The sequence below is a fragment of the Heteronotia binoei genome, chromosome 2 (genome assembly GCF_032191835.1).
Source record: "Heteronotia binoei isolate CCM8104 ecotype False Entrance Well chromosome 2, APGP_CSIRO_Hbin_v1, whole genome shotgun sequence".
NCBI lineage: Eukaryota > Metazoa > Chordata > Lepidosauria > Squamata > Gekkonidae > Heteronotia > Heteronotia binoei.
The window spans coordinates 192,845,022-192,872,638 of NC_083224.1; the positions used below are offsets into that span (position 1 = coordinate 192,845,022).

Here is a 27,617-nt window from a genome sequence, read left to right on the forward strand (position 1 = left end):
AAACTGGGCTTTCGTAGTAGCTGCAACCCTCAGAAAAGGGTCAGCGCTGCCCCCCCCCGAGTTTCTTCCCTCAACAGACAAGCTCCATTTTGTTGCTCTCCTGCAGTTTCCCAAAAACTAGTCCAGGAGGGTCGAGTCCTACTAGCAGGTTTCCCACAGGGGGCGCTCTCTGCTGAAGACGCACAAACATGGAGGACGCACAAATCGATAAGAGCCCTTCAGACAGAGCCTGGAGACCCAGCTCTGACACAAGACAAGGAAGCAGAACGGTGACCCCTGTGGAAAAGTGACGTAGCACCCCCGTGAACTGGCAGTCTCTTTAATTTCCCCAACCCTGGAGGCTGAACCCCAGGTGGGGACTGAAAAATCACCTGCAGTGTTGTGCTGAAGTCACCTGCCTGGCTCCCCCAGCTGGAAACACTTTGGCGCTTGAGCCAATCTTTCCCTTCTCTTTTCTCAACCGGAACCTCGGCCCACCTCAGGAGGCTGATTTTCCAACCGAAACAATGTGGCCCGACTTTGCCAAACCCACCGGAATTCTGCTCCCAGCTGCAAGTGCCCCAGTTCTGCTTGAAGACATCCCCCCCGCCCCCGGTGACTCTCAATGGCTTCCCTCCTTCCTGCGCCCCCCAGCCGTGGGTTAGAGTTTATGGCTGGGACCCTCCTCCTCCGCCATCGTTCGGATTTCCGATTCCTCAGCTGCCTCCTCGCCCACCATCCCGTTGAGGTGCGACCTGCTGGCCGGGGGCCTGTCGCTGCTGGGGTCCGCCACGTGGCCGGCCCTCGGGGCTTGTGGCAGCGAAGAGGCCCCGTTCCCCCCCTCCGACTTGCTGAAATTGAAGAGTTTGCTCGGGTTGAACGGTTTGGTGGGGGACTGCACCTTCTCGGTGTTGGCCTCCCGCTTTGTCTCGGGGGACTTCAGGAATTTGAAGCTCAGGAAGCCGGGCAGTTTGTTATCCGTGGCGGTGGGGGACTGCGGAGAGCGGGCCGTCCCCGTGGTAGCGGCCCCGGCTCCCCCAGACAAAAACTTGCTCTGCAAGGGGATGATTTGCTTCAGCTTCATGACGTTGTTGGTGGCCAGGAGGGAGCTGGGTCGCTTGGGCTTCTCGGAGCCTTGGCCGGCCCCCCCACCGGATCCCTTGCCTTTGGGCAGGCTCTTCTCATGGGCCAGCTCCGGCGCCCCGGCCTCGCCCTTGCCTTCCTCCCGGCCGCTCTCCCGCTCCTTCCGGGCGTGGTATTCGGCGTGGCGCTGCCGCTCCTCTTCTTCCCGCTTGCGCCGCTGCTGCTGCTGAAAGTGGTGCTGGGCCTGCCGCTCGTGTTTCTGGGGGGCGGGGAGGGGGAGAGAAATATCGTGACTGAGAAGGGAAGGCGCGAGGGAGGCCCCTCGGTCCTCAAGAGAAGGCTCTTTGTGCTGCTGAAAAGAGCTCTTGGGCAGGCAGCCTCTCCTGTCCCCAGGCCCTTCTTGTTTTCTGCAGTGCTTTTGGAGTGTTTCAAGCACGCGTCCTCAGCAAAAGTCTGAGGATAACCCTGTAAAGTAGACTAGTCATAGGTACGCAGCACTGAATCAATCTGGGGCCAGATTAAAAAGGGGACCCTAATCAGTCGGGTTATAAGAGCCCCGTGGCGCAGAGTGGTCAAGCCGCAGTACTGCAGTCAAACTCTGCTCACGACCGGAGTTCGATCCTGGCGAAAGCTGGGTTCAGGTAGTCGACTCAAGGTTGACTCAGCCTGCCATCCTTCCCAGGTCGGTCAAAAGAGTCCCCAGCTTGCTGGGGGGAAAGTGTAGAGGACTTTTAAGGGTTATAAGAGCCCCGTGGCGCAGAGTGGTCAAGCCGCAGTACTGCAGTCAAACTCTGCTCACGACCGGAGTTCGATCCCGGCGAAAGCTGGGTTCAGGTAGTCGACTCAAGGTTGACTCAGCCTGCCATCCTTCCCAGGTCGGTCAAAGGAGTCCCCAGCTTGCTGGGGGGAAAGTGGAGAGGACTGGGGAAGGCAATGGCAAACCACCCCGTAAAAAAGTCTGCTTGTGAAAGCAACGTCACCCCAGAGTCGGAAACGACTGGTGCTTGCGCAGGGGACTACCTTGACCTTTCATTAGTGAGGTTATAAGAGCCCCGTGGCGCAGAGTGGTCAAGCTGCAGTACTGCAGTCAAACTCTGCTCACGACCGGAGTTCGATCCCTGCAGAAGCTGGGTTCGGGAGCTCTCCCAGAATTACGCCTGATTTGCAGACTACAGCGGTCAGCCCTCCTGAAGGGTGGACTGACTTTATGGAATTATGTCCCTGCTGGCTCCTGGCTCCTCCCAAACCCACCCCCCCTCTCTCCCCAGGCTGTACCCCGCCCCCCAAAATCTCCAAGTCTTTCCCAGCCTATTCAGGGCAGTGAGCGTTCATGCAGAAGGGGAAACAGGTCCAGGTAAACTGACCTTGAAGGCTTCGCGTCGCTGATATTCAAGTTTCGCCATTTCCTCTGCCACCCAGGCTGGGATGTCTGGAATGGCCACTTGGATGATATATTTGAGCAAGAAGGCAAAATGCTGAGGAGAAGATGAGGGAAAAGGGAAAAGGCACCAAGCTGTTATTGCATGTACACACACACCACCACCACCACCAGCCCCCCATCTCTTCTGCATGCTTTGCTTCAAACGGAGAGCCAGTTTGGCATAGAGGTTAAGTGCGTGGACTCTTATCTGGGAGAACCGGGTTTAATTCCCCACTCCTCCACTCGCACCTGCTGGAATGGCCTTGGGTCAGCCATAGCTCTGACAGAGTCTGTCCTTGAAAGGGCAGCTGCTGTGAAAGCCCTTTCAGCCACACCCATCTCACAGGGTGTCTGTTGTGGGGAAGGAAGGGAAAGGAGATTGTAGGTCACTCTGAGACTCTGTTCTTGAAAGGGCAGCTTCTGGGAGAGCTCTCTCAGCTCCACCCACCTCACAGGGTGCCTGTTGTGGGGAAGGAAGGGAAAGGAAATTGTAGGCTGCTCTGAGACTCTGTCCTTGAAAGGGCAGCTTCTGGAAGAGTTCTCACAGCCCCAGCCGTCTCACAGGGCGTCTGTTGTGCGGGAGGAAGGGAAAGGAGATTGTGGGTCGCTCTGAGACTCTGTCCTTGAAAGGGCAGCTTCTGGGAGAGTTCTCTCAGCCCCACACGCCTCACAGGGTGTCTGTTGGGGGTGGGGAAGGTGAAGGAGATTGTGAGCCGCTCTGAGATTCAGAGCATAGGGCGGGATATAAATCCAATATCTTCTTCTTCTTCTTTGCTGGGCTTCTGAGTTACCATGCTGTGCTGTTTAAAATGTCTATGGTGCTTCTAATTTTCGCCATGCAAACCTCCTCGCCTCCCCCCCCCCCCCGAACGTTCTGAGTAGAGCACTAAACCAATATAACACTTCACGGAGATGCCTTGACTCCATTGCAAGACTATTTTGGTTTAGTGCTGCAGTGGTCAACTTAGAACGTTTAGGGGGGAAAGAGAAAGGAAGGCTGCGTGGCGAAAAAGGGTGAGTGAAAAAGCAGCACCGTTTGAAAGGGCCACAGCGCTTCAGAGAGAGCTCACTAACGGGATTAAGTTTGCCGTTTGATGTACCTCGCTTCACTGGGCCAACAACAGATAAAATCCGGTTTTAGCACGGTAAAGTGAAAGGGGCGAAGTTAGGAGATCATGTCCCCGAGAGCCTGTGCCGTTTTGCAGCCAAGAAACACCTTGAGGAAAGAGTCTGCTGTGAAGCAGAGATTTTAAGATGCAAAAAAGGATTCAGTGTCCTTTGGCAAATGTTTATTTTAAGATATATGATTGGACCAAACCCCCCACAATTACATTCACCAGTTGCTATCAGGAGCAGTTTAGGGGTTTGGTTTTGTCTCTCAGTTGGGCTGCTTTCCCTCATATTCACATGGCAGAATGTGGGGCAACTGGCAACAATTGCAACACACATTCTCAAGCAACTGAAGGGGGCTTCTCCTTCTCCTGACCTACTGCTGCCAAATGCTGCTCCGCAGCTAAGTATATAAGCAAACGCTGAGCAACTCAAGGAATTCACCACTTGACGGCGGGGTGACATGATAGAGGTTGACAAGATTATGCATGGGATGGAGAAAGTAGCGAAAGAAGTACGTTTCTCCCTTTCTCGCAATACAAGAACTCGTGGGCATTCGATGAAATTGCGGAGCAGTCGGGTTAAAACGGATAAAAGGAAGTACTTCTTCACCCAAAGGGTGATTAACATGTGGAATTCACTGCCACAGGAGGTGGTGGCGGCTACAAGCATAGCCGGCTTCAAGAAGGGATTGGATAAAAATATGGAGCAGAGGTCCATTCAGTGGCTATTAGCCACAGTGTGTGTGTGTGTGTGTGTTTGTATATATATATTTTGGCCACTGTGTGACACAGAGTGTTGGACAGGATGGGCCATTGGCATGATCCAACATGGCTTCTCTTATGTACTTATGAGTAAAGATCCTGTATTCTTTTTAAAAAGGTTTTACTCTTTGAAAGTTTGAGTCCAGTGGCACCTTTAAGACCAATAATGTTTCATGCTGGGTTTAAGCTTTCATGTGCACACGCATTTAAGACCAACGAAGTTTAATTCTGGATATAAGCTCTCGTGTGCTTTTGTGTGGCTTTCTCCCCCTTCCCTTCACTCATGGAAGCATCCTGCTACTGTGGCACAACTTGGGAGGGGGGAGGGGAGGAAGAAGAAGAAAAGGAGAAGGAGGAGGGTAGGGCTGAGAGAGTTCTGAGAGAACCACTCTTGAGAGAACAGCTTCGACAGAGTTATGACTGACCCAAGGTCATACCAGTAGGTGCAGGTGGAAGAGTGGAGAATCAGACCCGTTTCCGCCAAATTAAGAGTCCACCACTCTTAACCACTACACCAAGCTAGCTCTAGTGGGAGGGAGGGAGGGAGGGGAGGCATTTAAAAATGGCCCCCTTCACTAACCCACGAACCCAAACCGAATCATGCGATGGAAACGTTCGTGGAGGTTTGTGAACCGTGGTTCGTGAGACCCCACGAACCGCCATCTTCCTGGTTCATGCCCATACCCGCTAACCGCTGACCCACGCTGGCTTGCTTTAGAGAGATCCCCACCCCCACAGAACCGCCGAAGCCAAGAGAAGGCAGAGAGGATTCTGAAGAAAGTGGTTACCTCGAGCACCACAACAGAGATGATGGCCCCCTCAGGACTCAGCCACGGGAAGAGGCGTTGCAGTTGCCCGCACTGACCAATCAGGTAGCAGTTCACCACAATTGCTAAGATGCCCATGGCCTCCATTACTTTCTGTAGGGGGAAAAGAAAAAACCCAGCTCACATTTCTTTCTTTCAGCTTCTCAAAAGAGCTCAAAGCAAAGGAACTCCACCCCCACCCCCGTAAATAGTACATTACAGTCTTCACTAATACTTTACCACGTAATAGTATATAATAGTATCAAACAGATACTTCTCACACAATATCAAAATACACAGCAAGCAATGCACTTTCAACAGTACAATCAGAAATAACACACAACGAAAATACCAAGTCCATCCTCCCATAAGTCAAAACTGCTCTCCAAGTTCTGTTATAAATTCTCCAGGTAGCCACACGGAAAAGTCTCTGATGGTGCTTCTCATGGAGATAAAAATATCCGTTCAGCTGACCGGTAATCGATGCAAAAGGCCCGGTTTTGGAATCTTGGTCCACAGCTGAGTTTGGGGCTCTTTAGCTTGGAGAAACGTCGACTGCGGGGTGACATGAAAGAGGTTGACAAGATTATGCCTGGGATGGAGAAGGTAGAAAAAGAAGTCTTTTTCTCCCTTTCTCACAATACAAGAACTCAATGGGCATTCAATGAAATTGCTGAGCAGTCGGGTTAGAATGGATAAAAGGAAGTCCTTCTTCACTCAAATGGGGAATAACATGTGGAACTCACTGCCACAAGAAGTGGCGGCGGCTACAAGCATAGCCAGCTTCAAGAGAGGATTGGATAAAAATATGGAGCAGAGGTCCATCAGTGGCTCTTAGCCACAGCATTTTATTGGAACTGTCTGGGGCAGTGATGCTCTGTATTCTTGGTGCTTTGGGGGGGAGGGCAAAGTGGAAGGGCTTCTAGCCACACTTGTGAACCCCCTGATGGCACCTGGGTTTTTTGGCCACTGTGTGACAAAGAGTGTTGGACTGGATGGGCCATTGGCCTGATCCAACAGGGCTTCTCTTATGTTCTTATGTCTGGGGCAGTGATGCTCTGTATTCTTGGTGCTTGGGGGGGGGCACAGTGGGAGAATTTCTAGTGTCCTGGCCCCACTGATGGACCTCCTGATGGCACCTGTGTTTTCTGGCCACTGTATGACACAGAGTGTTGGACTGGATGGGCAATTGGCCTGATCCAACATGGCTTCTCTTATGTTCTTACATGACACAGAGTGTTGGACTGGATGGGCTACTGGCCTGATCCAACATGGCTTCTCTTATGTTCTTATGTGACACAGAGTGTTGGACTGGATGGGCCATTGGCCTGATCCAACATGGCTTCTCTTATGTTCTTACGTGACACAGAGTGTTGGACTGGATGGGCCATTGGCCTGATCCAACATGGCTTCTCTTATGTTCTTACGTGACACAGAGTGTTGGACTGGATGGGCTACTGGCCTGATCCAACAGGGCTTCTCTTATGTTCTTCTGTGACACAGAGTGTTGGACTGGAGGGGCCATTGGCCTGATCCAACATGGCTTCTCTGATGTTCTTATGTGACCCAGAGTGTTGGACTGGAGGGGCCATTGGCCTGATCCAACATGGCTTCTCTTATGTTCTTATGTGACACAGAATGTTGGACTGGATGGGCCATTGGCCTGATCCAACATGGCTTCTCTTATGTTCTCTCACAGAGCAAAGTCCTCTTAAGGCATCATTTTAAGCAGAAGAAAAAATTCTCAAAGAACGGAGCGCCCAGGCCTCAAGTTATTCTTAAAAGACCCTCCTATGTCTTTCTCAGCAGGCACAGCGTTCTCCTGGTTTGTGCTTTTGTCGTGTGTCATTTCTAATTGTACTATTGATCGTTCATGGCTTACTGTGTAGATACTTTTGAGATTGTACGAGAGGTATCCGTCTGATACTATTATATACTACTACATGGTAAAGTATTAGTGAAAACAGTAATGTGCTATTTAATGGGAGTTTCCTTTGCTTGAGATAAATCTCCCGCTAGCCGGGCTGGAGCACATTTCCTATGAGGAAAGGTTCGGCCATTTTGGCGTAGGAAATGAACAGCTAGGCGGTCTATAAAATTACGGAGAGTCCATAGATGATGAACTCCCCACCCCCCCTCTTTCTCCTATAAAACATCAGTGATGCTCTGTATTCTTGGTGCTTGGGGGGGGGGGCACAGTGGGAGAATTTCTAGTGTCCTGGCCCCACTGATGGACCTCCTGATGGCACCTGGGTTTTCTGGCCACTGTGTGACACAGAGTGTTGGACTGGATGGGCCATTGGCCTGATCCAACATGGCTTCTCTTATGTTCTTACGTGACAAAGAGTGTTGAACTGGATGGGCCATTGGCCTGATCCAACATGGCTTCTCTTATGTTCTCTCACTTCCGCAGCATAATTCGCTTATGGGCCTCACTGCCGCAGGATCCGGCCTGGGCACTGACTTGGGGGTGGAAACAGCCATCGAGTCGCACCCAAGTTATGCCAACTCCACGGGGGAGATCTTCCGCAACCCTGGACTTCCTTGGCAACCTTTCGTCCTATACGGAGGCTTGTCACTCCACCGCGACCTCCCGGCCACCATAAAAAACAGTAAAAGAACTCGAGGCTCCAGGCACGTCTCCTAGTCAAGTTTTGGATTATTTCACTCTCCACGGCACGCCCAGCTACTTGTAGGTTGGACCCATGCCCCTCTTGGCTAATAAAATCTGGCTGGGAGGGGCGATTGGTTCCCCTACAGGAAACTGTCAACAGGTCCCTTTGAGCCGGAAACTCTTTTGATTTAATTTCAACCCATTGGTTCTGGTCCTACCTTCCGAGGCCACAGAAAACAATTCCACACCATCCTCTAGAGGACAGCCCTTCAAATACCTAAAGATGGTGATCCTATCACCTCTCAGCCGCCTCCTCTCCAGGCTAAACATCCCCAGCCCCTTCAATCTTTCCTCATAGGACTTGGTCTCCAGACCCCTCACTATCTTCGGTGCCCTCCTCTGGACCTGTTCCAGCTTGTCTAGATCCTTCTTAAAATGTGGTGCCCAAAACTGAACACAAGACTCCAGGTGAGGGTCTTACCAGAGCAGAGTAAAGCGATATCATCACTTCACGTGATCTGGACACTCGACTTCTCTTGATACAGCCCCAAATTGCATTTGCCTTTTTAGCCACCGCATGTTTTTGTCTTGTTGGTCATTTCGACCCTAACCTGTGAGCCGCCCTGAGTCTGCCTTCGGTGGGGAGGGTGGGATAGAAATAAAATAAAATATAAAGAAATAAAATACCAGAGCCAGGCTGGGCAGTATGTGACGATTCGGTCAACTTCTCTGAGTGCTGTTGAGTTGTCTGTTTATAAAATGCTTTTATTGTATTTTATTGTTTTGTTTTTATCATATGTTGTACTCCGCCCTGAGCCACACGGGGAATGGGCGGAATAGAAATATAATAAAATAAAATATTGTTTTGTAGAAAAATAGGGGGTGGAGCTCATTGGCATAATTCATTAGAATATGCTGCCCCCCCCAGCCAACAGCAAACCAACCCAAGAAAGGAGAGCCCCGGCCAAGTGAGGCCTGCTTGGGCTGACTAGAGATCCAGCCGGCCCAAGCAGGCCTCGTTCACCTGGGGCTCTCCTGGGCCGTCCCCCCCCCCATTCAAAAAGCCAGCAAGCCACCTGCCGCCCAAAATCACATCAGAAGTGGAGAAAGGGTGGTGTGGGCTTCTCCAGGGGTTAATGAGGGCTGCTGGGGGCGTGGCAAAGCCCCTGGTGGCTGGCTGGCTGCCCGCTCTCCTCATCCAGGGATTGTTATGCAGCTGCACCTCCTATTCAATGGACAAGGTAGGTAGGTGGGGAGGAGGGGGGGCGTCAGAAAGCTTCAGGAGCTGCACTCCTGTGAGCTTCTGCTGAATCTGAGGCCTGTCCAGTACTAAGGCCCACTCTGCTTAGCTTCTAAAATCTGATGAGATCAGGCTCACCTCGGCCCTCCAGTTCAGGAAAGTTACTAACTTTAAAAGGGGGTTGTATAATTAGATGGTGACTCTTGGTCATGATAGCTTAAGTAGAACTTCCATGTTCAGAGGCAGTGTACCTCTGAATGCTGGTTGTGGGCAGAATGAAGAAGGCTGTTCCCTTCATGCTGTGTGCTTCCCAGAGATACTAGTCTGGGCATTGCTGAAGGCTGGGACTAGGCTCGCCCAGGCTTGCTCCACTGAGGTTCACCTGAGGCTTAAAGTCTTGCTTTGCTTCTGCTAAGTGAATGCAGCCTGGCAGGGGTGGGTGGGGGTGGGGGATGACACCATCCATGCGGCACGCCTGACCTGCCACTCTCCGATGCTTTCCACGCGCTGCCCAAACGGGCGCTGGAGCCCTGTGCAGAGCTTGAAGGCGTCGCTGCGGATCTCGATGACGTTGTTGATTAAGGCGCACATGGCAGCCAGCGGGAAGGCCGAGGAGAAGAGAACCACGTAGCCAAACTGGATGAACATCTCCTGGTAGTCCTGGAAGGTATCCTGGGGGGGGGGGGGAAGCAGAGAGAATCACGACCTCTGGGAAAGCCACCATTTGCCTGTTATCCTGCCCAACGCCGGCACGTGGGAGTTGGTGAACTAGGCAATGGCCTAGAGCGCCGGCTCCCACAGGGGCGCGGGCAGGCGCCCCCTCCCTGCTCGCGCTGTCCCTGAGCCTTTCTCGGCGCTGACCCCTCAGAGCGAAGAAAGAACACCGACGCCTCCTCCCTTCCCTTCTGCCTCCCCCCTCACCCCAGCACGATCACAGCATGCCGCGCCTCGGCCCCACTAGCGACGACACGGCGTGCATCTTATCCTTCTTCTAAGAATGCACTGGAGAAGGCTTGGCTCCCCCTCCCTTCCGGTTCCGGAAAGGAGGGGGGAGAAGCATCTTCCAGCACATTTGTAGAAGAAGAAGAAGGATAAGATGCACACCGCGTCGCAGCCGGTGGAACCGAGGCACAGCTCGCTGTGACTGCGCCCAGGGAGGCAGGAGCGGAAAAGTGGAAGGGCTGAGGTACGGGCGTCAGAGCTGGGGGTGGGAAGGTGAGACAGGGCTGCGGGGCAGGGGGCACGCCGTCGCGATGACATCACTTCCAGGTGACGACATCGTGGCGCGCAATTAAATACTGGGGGAGAGGGTGCAGGTTTCTGTCTTGGGCAGCAAAAACCCTGGGGCCGGGCCTGATTTTGCCTCTAAACCTCCTCCTAAACTTTAGCTCTAAAGTTTACAAGCTACAAATTATTATAGATCCAAGCGGGCAGCCGTGTTGGTCTGAAGCAGTCGAACCAAGCAGGAGTCAAGTTGTACCTTTAAGACTAACCCATTTTTATTGAGAACGTCAGCTTTCGTGTGCTCTCTAAGCACACTTCCTCAGACGAGGAATCCGGCACAGTGAGCACAGACAGACAGACCTGAGCAGAGCCGTACAGAGCTGGTAGGCAGTGGCCCAGAATGCAACATGGTATCACTACAATATAATAGAAGCGGTGATCACATGGTACTCTATAATGACGCAGGGTGGCAGCTATCTCCTGGTTAGATCTCAAAGGGCTGTCGAAACAGTTTGCTCTTACAGGCCCAGCAGAAAGTAGAGAGATCCTGCAGGGCCCTAATGGCCTCCGGGAGAGCATTCCACAATTCTGGTGCTGCCACCGAGAAGGCCCTAGCTTGCGTCAGCCGCAACCTAGCCTCCTTTGGTCCAGGGATGGACAATAGATTTTTTGTCCCTGAATGCAGTGCTCTCCGGAGAACATACTAAAACAAGGGAAGCAAGGAGACGATAAGATTGAAGAAATCAAGGAAAGGTGGTATAAATATATTGGATGGGTAAAAACAGGAGGGGCCAATAATGAAATAAGGCTCAAGCTTCAAAGGGTGTGTATGTGGTTGCAAATATAAATGAGTTCTATTATGGTCAATCTGGGAAGGGTGGGAGGAGGGAGGGGGAAGGGAGGGAGGTAACTGATGGATCTGTAATAGGAATGTAAAACAGAGAAATAACATAAGTTATAAAGTGGGAGCACATACAGCCGGGACTGCGTGAACTGCACTGGCTACCAGTTACTTACCGGATTCGTTACAAAGTGCTGGTCATTACCTTTAAAGCCCTATATGGCCGAGGACCTGCCTACCTTAGGGACCGTCTCTCCCCACATGAACCCCAGAGAGCACCGAGGTCAGCAGGGAAGAACCTGCTGACTATCCCCAGGCCAAAAGAGGTAAAACTTCAAACTACCCATACCCGGGCTTTCTCTGTTATGGCCCCACAGTTATGGAACCAACTTCCAGAAGAAATGCGGGCTCTGCGGGACTTTGAGCAATTCCGCAGGGCCTGCAAGACCATCTTGTTTCGAATGGCCTTCACTGACTAGAACGGCTAAGTAAGTTCGCCATCTAGGTAATAGCACAAAATATTAATTTTATTGTTTTAGAATTTTAATAGCTTTTAATTAATTGTGGTTTAAAATGTTGTTCTGTATTATGTATATTGAATTTTGTTGTTAGCCGCCCTGAGCCTGCTTCGGCGGGGAGGGCGGGATATAAATAAAAGGTATTATTATTATTATACAAAATAAAAAAAAATATTATTAAAAAAACAACAACTTGAATGCCAGCAGCTCACAAAGTAGAATTTTTGCTCACAAGACTCTGCAGCTTAGAGGGAACTCTGCTCCAGATCATAGAGATGCGTTCCCCTGGAGAGAATGGCCAATTTGGAGGGGGCGGACTCTAGGGGATCTCCTCCCTGCTGGGGTCCCGCCCCTTCCCGGGCTCCACCCCTCCAAACCTGACCTCATATTTCTTCATGCAGCTCTCCACCTCGGCCTGGGCCAGCTGCGTGCTGTAGTTCTCCTCCGGGGGGTCGATCCAAGAGGTCCTCGTCGGCTTCCGCTCCTCCTCGTAGTCGTCCTCCTCCTCGCCTTCCGCCAGATTCCTTGTGCCTCGTGGCCTCCGGGCTCGCATTACAACCACGGGTTCCTTGGCCTCTAGCGGGGCCTTTGTGGGGCTCCCTGAGGCCCCGTCGCTCTCCTCGTCGTCTTCGCACAGCTCGAACACAGAGGCTGGGTCCATCCCTTTTTCCACCATGGTGGGGCTGCCTTCTTCCAAGAAGCTGACCTCCTCCAGGCCCCGGATTTCCCCGGACTTCCGGTCACCCTTTTCGATGAAGCTCACCTTCTTAAGCTTCAGTCCGCAGTCCAAGATGCTCTCATCTTCCGAGTCGGACTCCTTTCTCTCCTCATCCTCCTCGTCTTCGGGGACCCCGCACCCCCCGTTCAGACATTTCTTCTCCCCCTTGGGGAGCCCCTCAGCCGCTTCGGGGGGCTCCGGCCCATGTCCCGCCTGCGGGTGGCCTCGCCGGGATTGAGGCTCGCCCCCCAGAGGTCTGGCCAAGGTGTACTTCTGGGTGAGCAGCCGGAAGAGAGTGTGGGCGACCTCCCGGAAGTTCTGGACGCTGAAGTCTCCCCGCTTGAACTTGCTGTAGAGGTGGGGCTGGGAGACTTCTTTAATGTTCTGCAGGAACTGGCGGGTGATGAGCAGCGTGGCCAACATCTGCGGAAACGGGGATGGGGGGGAGACGGGGTTACAAGATAGCCATGGTCCACAGGAGCTGGGAGCCCTCCCTCACTACAAACAACCAGTTCTTATTCCCCTTTGAATCCCTTCACACCTCCCATCTAAATCCAGGGCCATGAATCCAGTGCGTAGATGAGTGCAACAGTTACGTTCCTTTGCATCATTCATTCTGATCTGTGTTCTACTTTGTTGATCTGCGCTGCTTTAATTGTATACTATTGATCTACTATTGGGAGAGCCAGTTTGGTGTAGTGGTTAAGTGTGCGGACTCTTATCTGGGAAAACCGGGTTTGATTCCCCACTCCTCCACTTGCACCTGCTGGAATGGTCTTGGGTCAGCCAGAGCTCTGGCAGAGGTTGTCCTTGAAAGGGCAGCTGCTGTGAGAGCCCTCTCCAGCCCCACCCACCTCACAGGGTGTCTGTTGTGGGGGACGAAGGGAAAGGAGATTGTAGGCCACTCTGAGACTCTTGAAAGGGCAGCTGCTGTGAGAGCCCTCTCCAGCCCCACCCACCTCACAGGGTGCCTGTTGTGGGGGAGGAAGGGAAAGGAGATTGTGAGCCGCTCTGAGACTCTTCGGAGTGGAGGGCGGGATATAAATCCAATATCTTCATCTACCTCACAGGGTGTCTGTTGTGGGGGAGGAAGGGAAAGGAGATTGTGAGCCGCTCTGAGACTCTTCGGAGTGGAGGGCGGGATATAAATCCAATATCTTCATCTACCTCACAGGGTGTCTGTTGTGGGGGAGGAAGGGAAAGGAGATTGTGAGCCGTTCTGAGACTCTTCGGAATGGAGGGCGGGATATAAATCCAATATCTTCATCTACCTCACAGGGTGTCTGTTGTGGGGGAGGAAGGGAAAGGAGATTGTGAGCCGCTCTGAGACTCTTCGGAGTGGAGGGCGGGATATAAATCCAATATCTTCATCTTCTTCATCTATTGTTGGATTTTAATTGTTTTTACTAGTAATCCGCCCAGAGCCCATAAGGCAGGAGTGGGGAACCTCCATCCCGGAAGTCACTTGGTGTGGCCCTCGGGGGTTTCTGGACCGAACCAAGCCGTGTGGCAGCCTCCCTGGGGTCTGGCTGCCCAGCAAGGATTGTGGGGCCCAGCCGCACTGTGCAGCAGCCTCCCCAGGCCCAGGCAGGGATCACAGGGCCCAGATGTACTGTGCGGCAACCTCCCTGGGGCCTGGCCGGCTGGCCAAAATTGCTGCAGGGCCTGGAACAGTTACTGCCACAGTTCCGTTTGCACTTGATTATCCCAGAGGGTGTGGCCTAATATGCTAATGAGTGTGTGACCTAATATGCTAATATTAGGGGATGTGGTCTAATATGCTACTGGGTTCTATGAAAAAAGCCCTGGAGCTATGCATTTGCATAGGGCGATGGGCCGTGTGTGTGTGCCCCAGATTAGGCTCTCCCCACATGACTTCAAGTAGAAAAACAATTATTTGCATTAATTTTGCTGGCCTGAATCATTCTCCCTCAGCAGAGGACTGTTTTTAAAGTTTTTTTATGGCCCGCGAATGATGTTATAAATATCCATCGGGCCCTTGGCAGAAAAAAGGTTACCTATCTCTGCCGTAAGGGAAAGGGCAGAATATAAATCTGCCAAATAAAAAATAAATTTAAAAAATAATGAAAAGCAGCCGTACAGTGTTGATTCAGTGACACTTTTCCTATATATATATATATATATATATATATATATATATATATATATATATATATATATATATATATATATATATATATATATATAATTTAATGGAAGATTATATATTCTTATAACTGCTCTATTAATGTACATTCTATTCTGCTTGAGCCAGTTACCCGAACCCAGCTTCCGCCAGGATCGAACTCAGATCATGAGCAGAACTTAGGACTGCAGTACTGCAGCTTCACCACTCTGCACTACGGGGCTCTTCTCAGGTAGGCCCTAGAGATCTGGAATTCCCACTGGTCTCCAGTCTCCACAGTTTTGGAGGGTGGGCTCTGTGGGGCCCCCCACTCCGCTGAACTGCCTCCCCTCCCCCAACTCTACCAACAATATTCCAATGTACTTCGATCTGGCTCTCAAAACTTACTGGTAATCCCCAGTAGGCTTGCCAATCCCCAGGTCCCAGCGGGGGTTCTTCCACTTTTCTAGACTCCTTCCCGCCCCCAGTTCAGCTGGTCGGCAGGGGGGAGCCCCGCCCCCAAAGCCACCATGTGATTTTTTTCCCCTCTGGAGGCTTCAGTCTCCCATTGAAAGGCTTCCTCTTGGGATGGGGTGTATGTGTTGCTGTGAAGAAGCTGGCAGCAACTCGTGAGTAGAGAGGCCAATCTCTCGCTTCAGAGTCGCCAGAAACGGGAGGGAGGGGGAGGAACGTCTGCTGAGCACTTCATCATTCCCTATGTGGAGATCGATTCTCATAGGGTATAATGGGGAATTGATCTGGAGGTTTGGTGGGCTCTGGGGGAGCTGTTTTTTGAGTTAGAGGCACCAAATTTTCAGTATAGTATCTAGTGCCTCTCCCCAAGTTTCAAAACGATTGGACCAGGGGGTCCAATTCTATGAGCCCCAAAAGAAGGTGCCCCTATCCTTCATTATTTCCTATGGAAGGAAGAAATTTAAAAAGGTGTGCTGTCCCTTTAAATGTGATGGCCAGAACTCTCTTGGAGTTCAATTATGCTTGTCACACCCTTGTTCCTGGCTCCGCCCCCAAAGTCCCCAGATATTTCTTGAATTGGACTTGGCAACCCTAATCCCCGGGCCGAAGGAAGCCAAACTGAAAGTCACCATGGAAAGGGCCTTTTCGATCGCCGCCCCCCACTGGTGGAACCAGCTACCAGAAGAAATACGGGCCTTGCGGGATCTTGGCCAATTCCGCAGGGCCTGCAAAACCATCCTCCTCAAGCTGGCCTTTAACTAACGTAGTGCCTACAGCGCAGATGGAATGCCATCACACTGGAAAAATGGAATCATACTTCGATCTCAGCACCAAACGATATGTAATGCTGATTTTAATTCTGAATGTATATTTTATTGAATGGATTATTTTACAGCTGGTATATTTTACTATTTCACTATTGTGGATTCCTATGTTGTGAGCCGCTCTGGCCGGGAGGGCGGGATAGAAATAAAATAAAATAAAAAATAAAATATTTCTCTTTTAGGATAGTGTATCATAATAGTGCTTTTGTATTGACATACTCAAACAAGGGATATTGGCTGTTTATCTCATTACATATACTAAACCCATCTCCCACTATATTTTAATGTATTTTTTTCCTAACGGCAAACTAGAACGATGTATATACTTGTGTTATATGTTAAAAGGTAAATTAGTTGGACAGGAAAAACTTCGGGGAAAGAAATGCCCTCATTTTGACCCAGGTTTATTAGCAATAGAATAATTAACAGGCATTCTCACGTTCTGACATGTGACTGCTTTATGGTTTCCCATGCTAATTCAACCCAGATCAAAGGTTTTCTGAATGTGTTAATTTTTCCTATTCTGCTATTGGATTTTATCTTTGTTCTCCAAGATGCTCTGTATTCTTGGTGCTTGTGGGGGGCACAGTGGGAGGGCTTCTAGTGTCCTGGCCCCACTGGTGGACCTCCTGATGGCACCTGGTTCTTTGGCCACTGTGTGACACAGAGTGTTGGATTGGAGGGGCCATTGGCCTAATCAAACATGGCTTCTCTTCTGTTCTTATGTGACACAGAGTGTTGGACTGGATGGGTCATTGGCCTGATCCAACATGGCTTCTCTTATGTTCTTATGTGACACAGAGTGTTGGACTGGATGGGTCATTGGCCTGATCCAACATGGCTTCTCTTCTGTTCTTATGTGACACAAAGTATTGGACTGGATGGGTCATTGGCCTGATCCAACACAGCTTCTCTTATGTTCTTATGTGACACAGTGTTGGACTGGATGGGTCACTGGCCTGATCCAACACAGCTTCTCTTATGTGACACAGAGTGTTGGACTGGATGGGTCATTGGCCTGAACCAACATGGCTTCTCTTATGTTCTTATGTGACACAGAGTGTTGGACTGGATGGGTCATTGGCCTGATCCAACATGGCTTCTTTTATGTTCTTATGTTTGGGGCAGTGATGCTCTGTAGTCTTGGTGCTTGGGGGGGGGGGGGAGGAAGAACAGTGGAAGGGCTTCTAGTGTCCTGGCCCCACTAGTGGACCTCCTGATGGCACCTGGTTCTTTGGCTACTGTGTGACACAGAGTGTTGGACTGGATGGGCCATTGGCCTGATCGAACATGGCTTCTCTTCTGTTCTTATGTGACACAGAGTGTTGGACTGGATGGGTCATTGGCCTGATCCAACATGGCTTCTCTTATGTGACACAGAGTTTTGGACTGGATGGGTCATTGGCCTGATCCAACATGGCTTCTCTTATGTTCTTATGTGACACAAAGTGTTGGACTGGATGGGTCATTGGCCTGAACCAACATGGCTTCTCTTATGTTCTTATGTGACACAGAGTGTTGGACTGGATGGGTCATTGGCCTGATCCAACATGGCTTCTTTTATGTTCTTATGTTTGGGGCAGTGATGCTCTGTAGTCTTGGTGCTTGGGGGGGGGGGGAGGAAGAACAGTGGAAGGGCTTCTAGTGTCCTGGCCCCACTAGTGGACCTCCTGATGGCACCTGGTTCTTTGGCTACTGTGTGACACAGAGTGTTGGACTGGATGGGCCATTGGCCTGATCGAACATGGCTTCTCTTCTGTTCTTATGTGACACAGAGTGTTGGACTGGATGGGTCATTGGCCTGATCCAACATGGCTTCTCTTATGTGACACAGAGTTTTGGACTGGATGGGTCATTGGCCTGATCCAACATGGCTTCTCTTATGTTCTTATGTGACACAAAGTGTTGGACTGGATGGGTCATTGGCCTGAACCAACATGGCTTCTCTTATGTTCTTATGTGACACAGAGTGTTGGACTGGATGGGTCATTGGCCTGATCCAACATGGCTTCTTTTATGTTCTTATGTTTGGGGCAGTGATGCTCTGTAGTCTTGGTGCTTGGGGGGGGGGGAGGAAGAACAGTGGAAGGGCTTCTAGTGTCCTGGCCCTACTAGTGGACCTCCTGATGGCACCTGGTTCTTTGGCTACTGTGTGACACAGAGTGTTGGACTGGATGGGCCATTGGCCTGATCGAACATGGCTTCTCTTATGTGACACAGAGTTTTGGACTGGATGGGTCATTGGCCTGATCCAACATGGCTTCTCTTATGTTCTTATGTGACACAGAGTGTTGGACTGGATGGGTCATTGGCCTGATCCAACATGGCTTCTTTTATGTTCTTATGTCTGGGGCAGTGATGCTCTGTAGTCTTGGTGCTTGGGGGGGGGGGGGGGGAGGAAGAACAGTGGAAGGGCTTCTAGTGTCCTGGCTCCACTAGTGGACCTCCTGATGGCACCTGGTTCTTTGGCCACTGTGTGACATGGAGTGTTGGACTAGATGGGCCACTGGCCTGATCCAACATGGCTTCTGCTATTGGTTTTTAACTTTGTACCACTTAGCATTCCAAACCCCACCAGCTATATGTGGCTCTACTTACCGTCCCTCATTCCTCGTCTGAAGAAGCGTGCACGCACATGGAAGCTTACGTTCTGAATAAAACTTAAGTTGGTCTTAAAGGTGCAATCGACTCCTATTTTGTTCTACTATTTCAGACCAACACGGCTGCCTACTTGGATCTATCTACCCTCCCCAGTTTCCATCCCCAAACCACCCGCTATTTCCCAACCCAGCGTTGGCACCCTGATCCTGAGCTGCCTGGTGGAGTTTGGGGGAAAGAAGTCCCACCACGCAACCAGATTGCTCCCCCCACCCTTCGCCTTTGTGGTCTTGCCCCCTGACTCCTACTTTGGAGGCACCCGACTCCCAGCAAAAACTCAGCAGGCTCTTAAGGTGGATGAAAGAGAGGTGGAGTTGCAGGAAGACAGAAGGGAGCAGGGCGTCTTTGAACTGACGCACCAGACTTTGGAAGAGAGAAAAGATGAGCAGGAGCTGTGGATGGTGGGAAAGGACAGGGGCGGGGGGGAGAGAAGGAAGACAGAGAGAGACAGGGAGAAGGAGAGGGGGATGGGAATTAAAATTAAATTATAAAAGAAAAGTAAAAATCAACCCAAACTGGAAGATGAACACAGGAAAGCTGGCTGTTCAGATGTGGATTTCAGGCCGGGACGATTCCCTTCAAAACTAAACTTTCGACTGAGTTTCATATAAGAGGGAAAGAGGTAATGTAGCGGGTGAGGGAAAAGGGGAAAGGAGTAAGGAAAAAATAGTTTAAAAGAATATGTTTCAGTTGCTCGTTGTTTCTCCATAAGTAAATCATTTCCTTAAATATTCTTAAACTCTTGGTCAGGTTAATAATCTCTTATCTGCTAAAATATAAAGCTTTCAGACTTAATGACACTATTATTTATCATTCTCAGTCATAACTTCTCCAAGATGCTCTGTATTCTTGGTGCTTGGGAGGGCACAGTGGGAGGGCTTCTAGTGTCCTGTCCCCACGGATGGACCTCCTGATGGCACCTGGGTTTTTTGGCCACTGTGTGACACGGAGTGTTGGACTAGATGGGTCATTGGCCTGATCCAACATGGCTTCTCTTATGTTCTTGTGTCTGGGGCAGTGATGCTCTGTATTCTTGGTGCTTGGGGGGAAAACAGTGTGAGGACTTCTAGTGTCCTGGCCCCACTGATGGACCTCCTGATGGCACCTGGGGGTTTTGGCCAGTGTGTGACACAAAGTGGGCCTGGTTGGGCCACTGGCCTGATTCAACATGGCTTCTCTTATGTTCTTATGTCTGGGGCAGTGATGCTCTGTATTCCGAATGCTTGGGGTGGGTGGGGGGAGAACAGTGGGAGGACTTGTAGTGTCCTGGCCTCACTGGTGGACCTCCTGATGGCACCTGGATTTTGGCCACAGTGTGACAGAGTGTTTAACTGGATGGGCCACTGGAGCGATCCAACATGGCTTCTCTTATGTTCTTAGAGGTTCATCAGTGGCTCTTAGCCACAGGGTGTTGTTGGAACTCTCTGTCTGGGGCAGTGATGCTCTGTATTCTTGGTGCCTGAGAGGGACAACAGTGTGAGGGCTCCTAGTGCCTTGGCCCCACTGATGGACCTCCTGATGGCACCTGGTTCTTTGGCCAGTGTGTGACACAGAGTGTTGGACTGGATGGGCCATTGGCCTGATCCAACATGGCTTCTCTTATGTTCTTAGAGGTTCATCAGTGGCTCTTAGCCACAGGGTATTGTTGGAACTCTCTGTCTGGGGCAGTGATGTTCTGTATTCTTGGTGCTTGCGGGGGGCACAGTGGGAGGCCTTCTAGTGTCCTGGCCCCACTGATGAACCTCCTGATGGCACCTGGATTTTTGGTCACCGTGTGACACAGAGTGTTGGACTGGATGGGCCACTGGCCTGATCCAACATGGCTTTTCTTATGTTCTTAGAGGTTCATCAGTGGCTCTTAGCCACAGGGTATTGTTGGAACTCTGGGGCAGTGATGCTCTGTACTCTTGGTGCTTTGTCATACCCGGTACATCTTAGCTAACTTATCAGGTGTTAGGTACCACCTATAACACCTTTTATAAATATTTTCCTTAAATGTAATTACCTTACCTCTTTCCCTCTTATATGAAACTCAATAGAAAACGTTAAACCAGAACAAGGAAACATTCTATAAATCCACAACTAAAACATTCCGCAGAAAATAAGGAACGAACGGCATGCTGTTTGGAAAAGGCGGGGGTCATTTTTGTCCAGACATCTGAGGGAGCGGGAAGCAGGCTACGTCACCGCCACACACATATGAACATATGAAGCTGCCTTATACTGAATCAGACCCTGGGTCCATAAAAGTCAGTATTGTCTTCTCAGACCGGCAGCGGCTCTCCAGGGTCTCAAGCTGAGGTTTTTCACACCTATTTGCCTGGACCCTTTTTTGGAGATGCCAGGGATTGAACCTGGGACCTTCTGCTTACCAAGTAGATGCTCTACCACTGAGCCACCATCCCTCCATCTCCATCACCTACTGCCTGGGCCCTTTTTAGTTGGAGATGCTGGGGATTGAACCTGGGACCTTCTGCTTCCCAAGCAGATGCTCTACCCCTGAGCCGTCGTCCCTCCATCTCCATCACCTACTGCCTGGGCCCTTTTTAATTGGAGATGCCGGGGATTGAACCTGGGACCTTCTGCTTCCCAAGCAGATGCTCTACCACTGAGCCACCATCCCCCCTGTGGGACATGGTGGGACGTTCCCCCATGGGAAACGGACAGGGCGTTCCACTCATCAGTCAGTCCAGAAGCCCAGCAGGGTCTCAGTCTGCCACGGCTGCCCTGGGTGGGGGGGTGAGCAGACAAGGGCGGCTTTGGCACCCAGGGCTGTCCCCGGCCCCCTACCCCTCTTCAAGGCCTCCAAGTTCCATACCTCCTTGAGGCGCTCCATGTCCTTGAGGTAGAATCCGATGTAAAAAAGACTTAGGTATGAATTTACAAACTGAAACTGCAGGGAAAGCAGAAGGGGGGGGGGAGAGAAATGGGGTTGAAGTCAGTGTTCCCTCTAAACAGAGTTAGCATGAGATTTTTGTCTTAGCTCAGGAAGGACAACCCCCAGAGCACAATAATTTATGCAGAAGCACACAGCTTTATTGCCAGTAGCTCACAACTTCAAGAGAGAGCCAGTTTGGTGTAGTGGTTAAGTGTGCGGACTTTAAAGTGCGGGTTTGATTCCCCACTCCTCCACTTGCACCTTCTGGAATGGCCTTGGGTCAGCCATAGCTTTCATAGGAGTTGCCCTTGAAAGGGCAGCTTCTGGGAGAGCTCTCCCAGCCCCACCCACCTCACGGGGTGCCTGTTGTGGGGGAGAAAGGGAAAGGAGATTGTAGGTCACTCTGAGACTCTGTCCTTGAAAGGGCAGCTTCTGGGAGAGCTCTCTCAGCCCCACCCACCTCACAGGGTGTCTGTTGTGGGGGAGAAAGGGAAAGGAGATTGTAGGCCGCTCTGAGACTCTGTCCTTGAAAGGGCAGCTTCTGGAAGAGCTCTCTCAGCCCCACCCACCTCACAGGGTGTCTGTTGTGGGGGAGAAAGGGAAAGGAGATTGTAGGCCGCTCTGTCCTTGAAAGGGCAGCTTCTGGGAGAGCTCTCTCAACCCCACCCACCTCACAGGGTTTCTGTTGTGGGGGAGGAAGGGAAAGGAGACTGTAGGCCTCCCTGAGACTCTGTGCTTGAAAGGGCAGCTTCTGGGAGAGCCCTCTCAGCCCCACCCACCTCACAGGGTGACTGTTGTAGGGGGGAGGGAGAAGGTAGAGGAGACTGTGACCGCTCTGAGTCTCTGAGATTCAGAGTATAGGGTGGATTATAAATCCAATATCTTCTAATGCCAGTAGCTCACAAAGTAGAACTTTTGCTCACAAGACTCTGCAGCTTAGAGGGAACATTGGTTGCAGTACTGTTGGAGGAAATCTACTTAATTCATTCATACTTTGCCTTCCTCCCCAACGGAGACTCAAGTCTCCTCCATTTTACCCACGCAACAGCCCTGTGAGGTAGATGAAGCTGAGATTGTATAACTAGCCGAAGGTCACCCAGCTTCCAAAGCAGAGTGGGGATTCAAACCGGGGTCTCCCAGATGCTAGCCCGATACATAACCACCGCCCCACATTCCGGACCCCTTGCTGCGCCTCACTCCGTTCAGCTACACCCCGTGCCCCAGACTGTGCCCCCTCCAGAGCCCAGCCCCGGCTTGAGGAAGGCCCTGAATTTGGGCTCCACAGACCTTGCCTCCATGCTGGCCCACTGGGGCGGAGCCAACACTGCCAACTGAACCCCCAGCTCACCAGCCCCGACAGAGCCCCCAAAGCAGGCAGAAAGAGCAACAGACAGGCACAGACTCCATCAGGGAATGGAGGTTTCAAGGTAGCTCTTCATTGCAGGCCCAGCCGTCCTCTGTCAAGTGTCTTTACGTTGCCTAAGCCGGTGTGCGGGGTGGGGTAGGGGGACCCTGCCGATCAGCCCAACTTACCAAGACCATTTTAATGATGAGGTGTTTTTCGTAGGCACTCTGCAAGCGGTAATTTTCTGCCAGAAGAAAAAAGAAAGGAGGGCTGTGAGAAAGAAAGAAGAATCAAAGGCTGTCAGAGTGGTTCCTGAGTGGAACAGGCCTCCTCAGGAGGTGGTGGGCTCTCCTTCCTTGGAAGTGTTTAAACCAGGAGTGTCAAAAGTGTGGCCTGGGGATCGAATCAGGCCCCTGGAGGGCTCCTATAAGGCTCCCGAGTGACTGGCTCGTCTGCTTCCTTCTGCATCTCAACTTGCTTTGCAAGGCTTCCTCAATCGCACAGGAGCTACAGAGCAAAACCTCTATGTTCTCCATTGGTTGAGGCTCCTTCCCCTCCCGGTCCCTTGGGGAGGAGGGAAAGAGCCAGAGTTTCCTTTGCCCAGTTCCCTGGATCCCATGGGAGAAATACAAAAAAAGCACTTTTAAGACCAACAAGTGCTAATGTTTTGAGCATGTTTTATTTTAAGTTTTTTTTAAAAAAAAAAAAAACTTTAGTCGTGTTTGTCTGTGTCCTTAAAAAAGTTTACATCTCTGCTACCTAATATTAAAAAGGTATAAATGGGGGGGATTGGTAAAAAGAGCCCAGTAGGAACTCATTTGCATATTAGGCCACACCCCATGATGGCACCATTGTTCCACACAGGGCCTTTTGTGGGGGGGAAGCCCAGCGGGAACTCATTTGCATATTAGGCCACACACCCCTGATGGTGCCATTGTTTCACAAGGGGCCTTTTGCAGAAAAAGCCCAGCAGGAACTCATTTACATATTAGGCCACACCCCTGGTGGCACCATTGTTTCACATAGGGCCTTTTGTGGAGAGAGCTCGGCAGGAACTCGTTTGCATATTAGGCCACCCCCCTGATGCCGCAATTGTTTCACATAAGGCCTTTTGTAGGAGAATCCCAGCAGGAACTCATTTGCATATTAGGCCACACCCCCTGATGGCGCCATTGGTTCACATGGGGCCTTTTGTGGAAAGCGCTCAGCAGGAACTCATTTGCATATTAGGCCACCCCCTGACGCCGCAATTGTTTCACGTGGGACTTTTTGTAGGAAAAGTCCGGAAGGAACTCGTTTGCATATTAGGCCACACTCCCTGACACCAAGCCAGTCAGAACTCCATTCCTGTTCCAAAAAAGAGCCCTGGGTGCACACATGGCCCGGCCCAACAAGCTTCATTTATGTCAGATCTGGCCCTTATAACAAATGGGTTTGACATCCCTGGTTTAAACAGAAGCTAGACGGTCACATGACAGCAATGCTTAGGGGGAGGTATTTGTGAATCTCCCGCAATTGTGCAGGGGCTTGATGGCCCTGGAGGTCCCTTCCCACTCTATGATTCTATGAAAACACAAGCTCTGCAAGGCTGCAGGGCCCCATTCGTAAATCCCCCCTCCCCAAGGCAGGAATATGTGGGATGCAAACGATTTGGCCCTAAAACGATATAAACAGAGCAATCCCCCCCCCCCATTTCCCTCCGGACCAAGGCGGCGTGGCGGTGCTGGTGCTGTTAGATCTGTCAGCCACATTCGATACGGTCGACCATCAGCTACTGACCCACCGCCTCGCCGACATAGGAGTTAGGGGGCTGGCCCTACAATGGCTTTCCTCCTTCCTCAAGGGACGGGGACAAAGGGTGGCAATCGGGGGTGAGCTGTCCCAGAGGCGCACACTGAAGCAGGCAAGGCAGTTGGCTCCCTTTCTGGAGCGCCGGGACCTAGCAACAGTGATCCACGCAACAGTCACCTCAAGATTGGATTACTGTAATGCCCTCTACATGGGGCTGCCTCTGTGCCGAACCCGGAGGTTGCAGCTGGTGCAGAACGCGGCGGCTAGGCTGTTATTGGGGCTCCCGAAGTGGGAGCACATACAGTCGGGGCTACGCGGACTGCACTGGTTGCCAGTTACTTACCGGGTTCGTTACAAAGTGCTGGTTATTACCTTTAAAGCCCTATATGGCCGAGGACCTGCCTACCTGAGGGACCGTCTTTCCTCATACGAACCCCAGAGAGCACTGAGGTCAGCAGGGAAGAACCAGCTGGCTATCCCCGGACCAAAGGAGGCAAAACTACAAAATACTCGCACACGGGCCTTCTCTATCGCAGCTCCACACCTATGGAACCAGCTCCCGGAAGAAGTGCGAGCCCTGCGGAGCCTTGACCAGTTCCGCAGGGCTCGCAAGACCACCTTTTTCAGGATGGCCTTTGCCGGCTGAGCGACTGATGCGAGGTGACTTCTATCGCCACTATTTTTATGAACAGAATTAGCGCCTGAAATGTATTTGTATTTGTAATTGTTTTAAATTGGAATGTTTTTAAGATTAATGTGATTTTAAACCTTTGTATAATTATATGGATATGTTGTTAGCCGCCCTGAGCCTGCTTCGGCGGGGGGGGGCGGGGCGGGATATAAATAAAATTTATTATTATTAGTATTATTATTCTGTGAACAGGGACTTCCAGTATATTCCTGACCTCCAATGGTTTCCACATCTGGTCACAGACACTGGCCAGTGCTTGCCTGTTAACTCGCCCCTCTGCACTATTTGGTATCCAGCAGACAGTACCCTTCTGAAAGACCAAAAGCCCATCTCATCCAGGGGTCACCAGCCCTTTCCAGCCTGTCAACACCTTTGGAATTCTTGGCGTAGTGTCCTGGGTACAGCCACAAATCGCTGCTGCAGGAGGCGGAGCCTGACACAAAATGGCCGCTGCAGGAGGCGGAGCCTGCCACAAAATGGCCGCTGCAGGAGGCGGAGCCTGCCACAAAATGGCCGCTGCAGGAGGCGGAGCCTGCCACAAAATGGCTACTGCAGCTTGCCTTCAGAGATGCAGTGAAGTTCCTTGTGCTGTGGGGACAGCTGCTGCCAAAACAACATTTAAAAAAAATCTGCATAGCCAATCAGATCTCCAGTGGCCAATCAGAAGACCTCCTGGGCAAAAGCCATACCTGGCCCCACCCTCTTTCAAGGACGGTTGGGAACGATGGTTTCAAGATGATACAACTGTGCACTTTATTTCTATTACTTTGGTGTGGTGGTGAAGTGTGCAGACTCTTATTTGGGAGAACCGGGTTTGATTTCCCACTCCACTTGCAACTGCTGGAATGGCCTTGAGTCAGTTATAGCTCTGGCAGAGCTGTCCTTGAAAGGGCAGCTTCTGGGAGAGCCCTCTCAGCCCCACTCACCTCACAGGGTGTCTATTGTGGGGGAGGAAGGGAAAGGAGATTGTAGGCCGCTCTGGGACTCTGTCCTTGAAAGGGCAGCTTTTGGGAGAGGTCTCTCAGCCCCACCCCCCTCACAGGGTGTCTGTTGTGGGGGAGGAAGGGAATGGAGATTGTAGGCCGCTCTGAGACTCTGAGGGGAGGGCAGGATATAAACCCAATGTTGTCCTCTTATCGTTACTACATTGTAATATATAATGAAATGATACAACTCACGGCCCGGTACCGGTCCATGGACCGGGGTTGGGGACCCCTGCCCTAAATTAAAGCACCACGAGGGTAAACATTTCATCTTAATGTTTCACCTGCCCTGGAATCCAACCTGCTAAGAGATGCCAACAAGCCTAAACAGCAAACTCCTCCCAGTCAGGCCACGACTACTCAAGCTTGCAAAGAGAGGCCATGGAAATTCAGCATAAAGTGTGTGTGGGGGGGGGGGAGTGTGGCGGAGAGGGAGAGAGAGCTGAATGTGTTTGGGACCAGTCACCCATGTCATTGAGCCAGTAGGCGATTTTCTTGTAAACTTCATCGCAGGCAGTGACGATGACGGCCAGCATGATCTTCGGCAAGAAGCGCACAATTCGGGGCAGCTCTTTGATGCTGAGCACAAACTCCTGGGTGGGGAAAGAGGAAGACACAACAGACAGCAGGCAGGCGAGCTGGGAAGGAGCCCCTGTGCGCCCCCCCCTCCCCCACAAGGGATGCAGCTCACCCTTACTAAGCCAGAAGCTCTGTCCACTGAGAGCTTTTTATACCCAAGCTCCAACAGAAGTCATAGAATCAGAGAGTCGTAGCACTTATTTACTTATTTTTATTTTGTTTAGACCAGGGGTGGCCAACGGTAGCTCTCCAGATGTTTATTTTTTGCCTACAACTCCCATTAGCCCCAGCCAGCATTGCCAATGGCTGGGGCTGATGAGAGTTGTAAGCAAAAAAACATCTGGAGAGCTACCGTTGGCCAATGGTAGCTCTCCAGAATTTTTTTTGCCTACAACTCCCATCAGCCCCAGCCAGCATGGCCAATGGCTGGAGCTGATGGGAGTTGTAGGCAAAAAATAAACATCTGGAGAGCTACCGTTGGCCACCCCTGATTTAGACTATTTATATTCTGCCCTATTCCAAAAAGTATTCCCAAACTGTGCCAAAAAACAAATGCTTAATCTCAAGTAGAATTTTTTTTTTTACATTGCATGTAAGAGCATAAGCCTCAGAAAGTTCTTACAACAGTGTCCAGAATGATCAAAACAGGAAGTCCACACAAAGAGTATGTGAATTCCACTGGCTGACTCCAAGGAAATTTTCAATCCTCAAAGGGTAAATCGCTCCAAAAATTGTATGTAGCATGGAGTCCAACCACACAGTGACGGCTTTTGAGAATTTGAAAATGGGCGTGTAAGAGTTAATCAGGATGAGACTGCAAATTTAATTGTTCGGCTTATGAAGAAGCTGTAATCAGTGAAACATGGTATAAAGAAGAAGAAGAAGAAGATATTGGATTTATATCCCGCCCTCCACTCCGAAGAGTCTCAGAGCGGCTCACCATCTCCTTTAC

At 51.0% G+C, this 27,617-nt stretch overlaps 1 protein-coding gene across 1 annotated transcript in view; it reads right to left on the minus strand.

Moving 5' to 3' along the window:
• Positions 1–632: 632 nt before the first annotated feature.
• ANO8 (anoctamin 8) overlaps positions 633–27,617 on the minus strand; it is a 70,006-nt gene continuing 43,021 nt past the window's right edge. The window contains exons 8-15 of the mRNA XM_060233114.1: positions 26,553–26,679; positions 22,810–22,865; positions 21,217–21,291; positions 11,982–12,740; positions 9,497–9,688; positions 5,145–5,276; positions 2,427–2,537; positions 633–1,321 (exon numbers count right to left, since the gene is read on the minus strand). Of these exons, the coding sequence (XP_060089097.1) occupies positions 641–1,321; positions 2,427–2,537; positions 5,145–5,276; positions 9,497–9,688; positions 11,982–12,740; positions 21,217–21,291; positions 22,810–22,865; positions 26,553–26,679 (2,133 nt within the window). The 3' untranslated portion in view covers positions 633–640. The remainder of the gene's footprint in view (positions 1,322–2,426; positions 2,538–5,144; positions 5,277–9,496; positions 9,689–11,981; positions 12,741–21,216; positions 21,292–22,809; positions 22,866–26,552; positions 26,680–27,617) is intronic.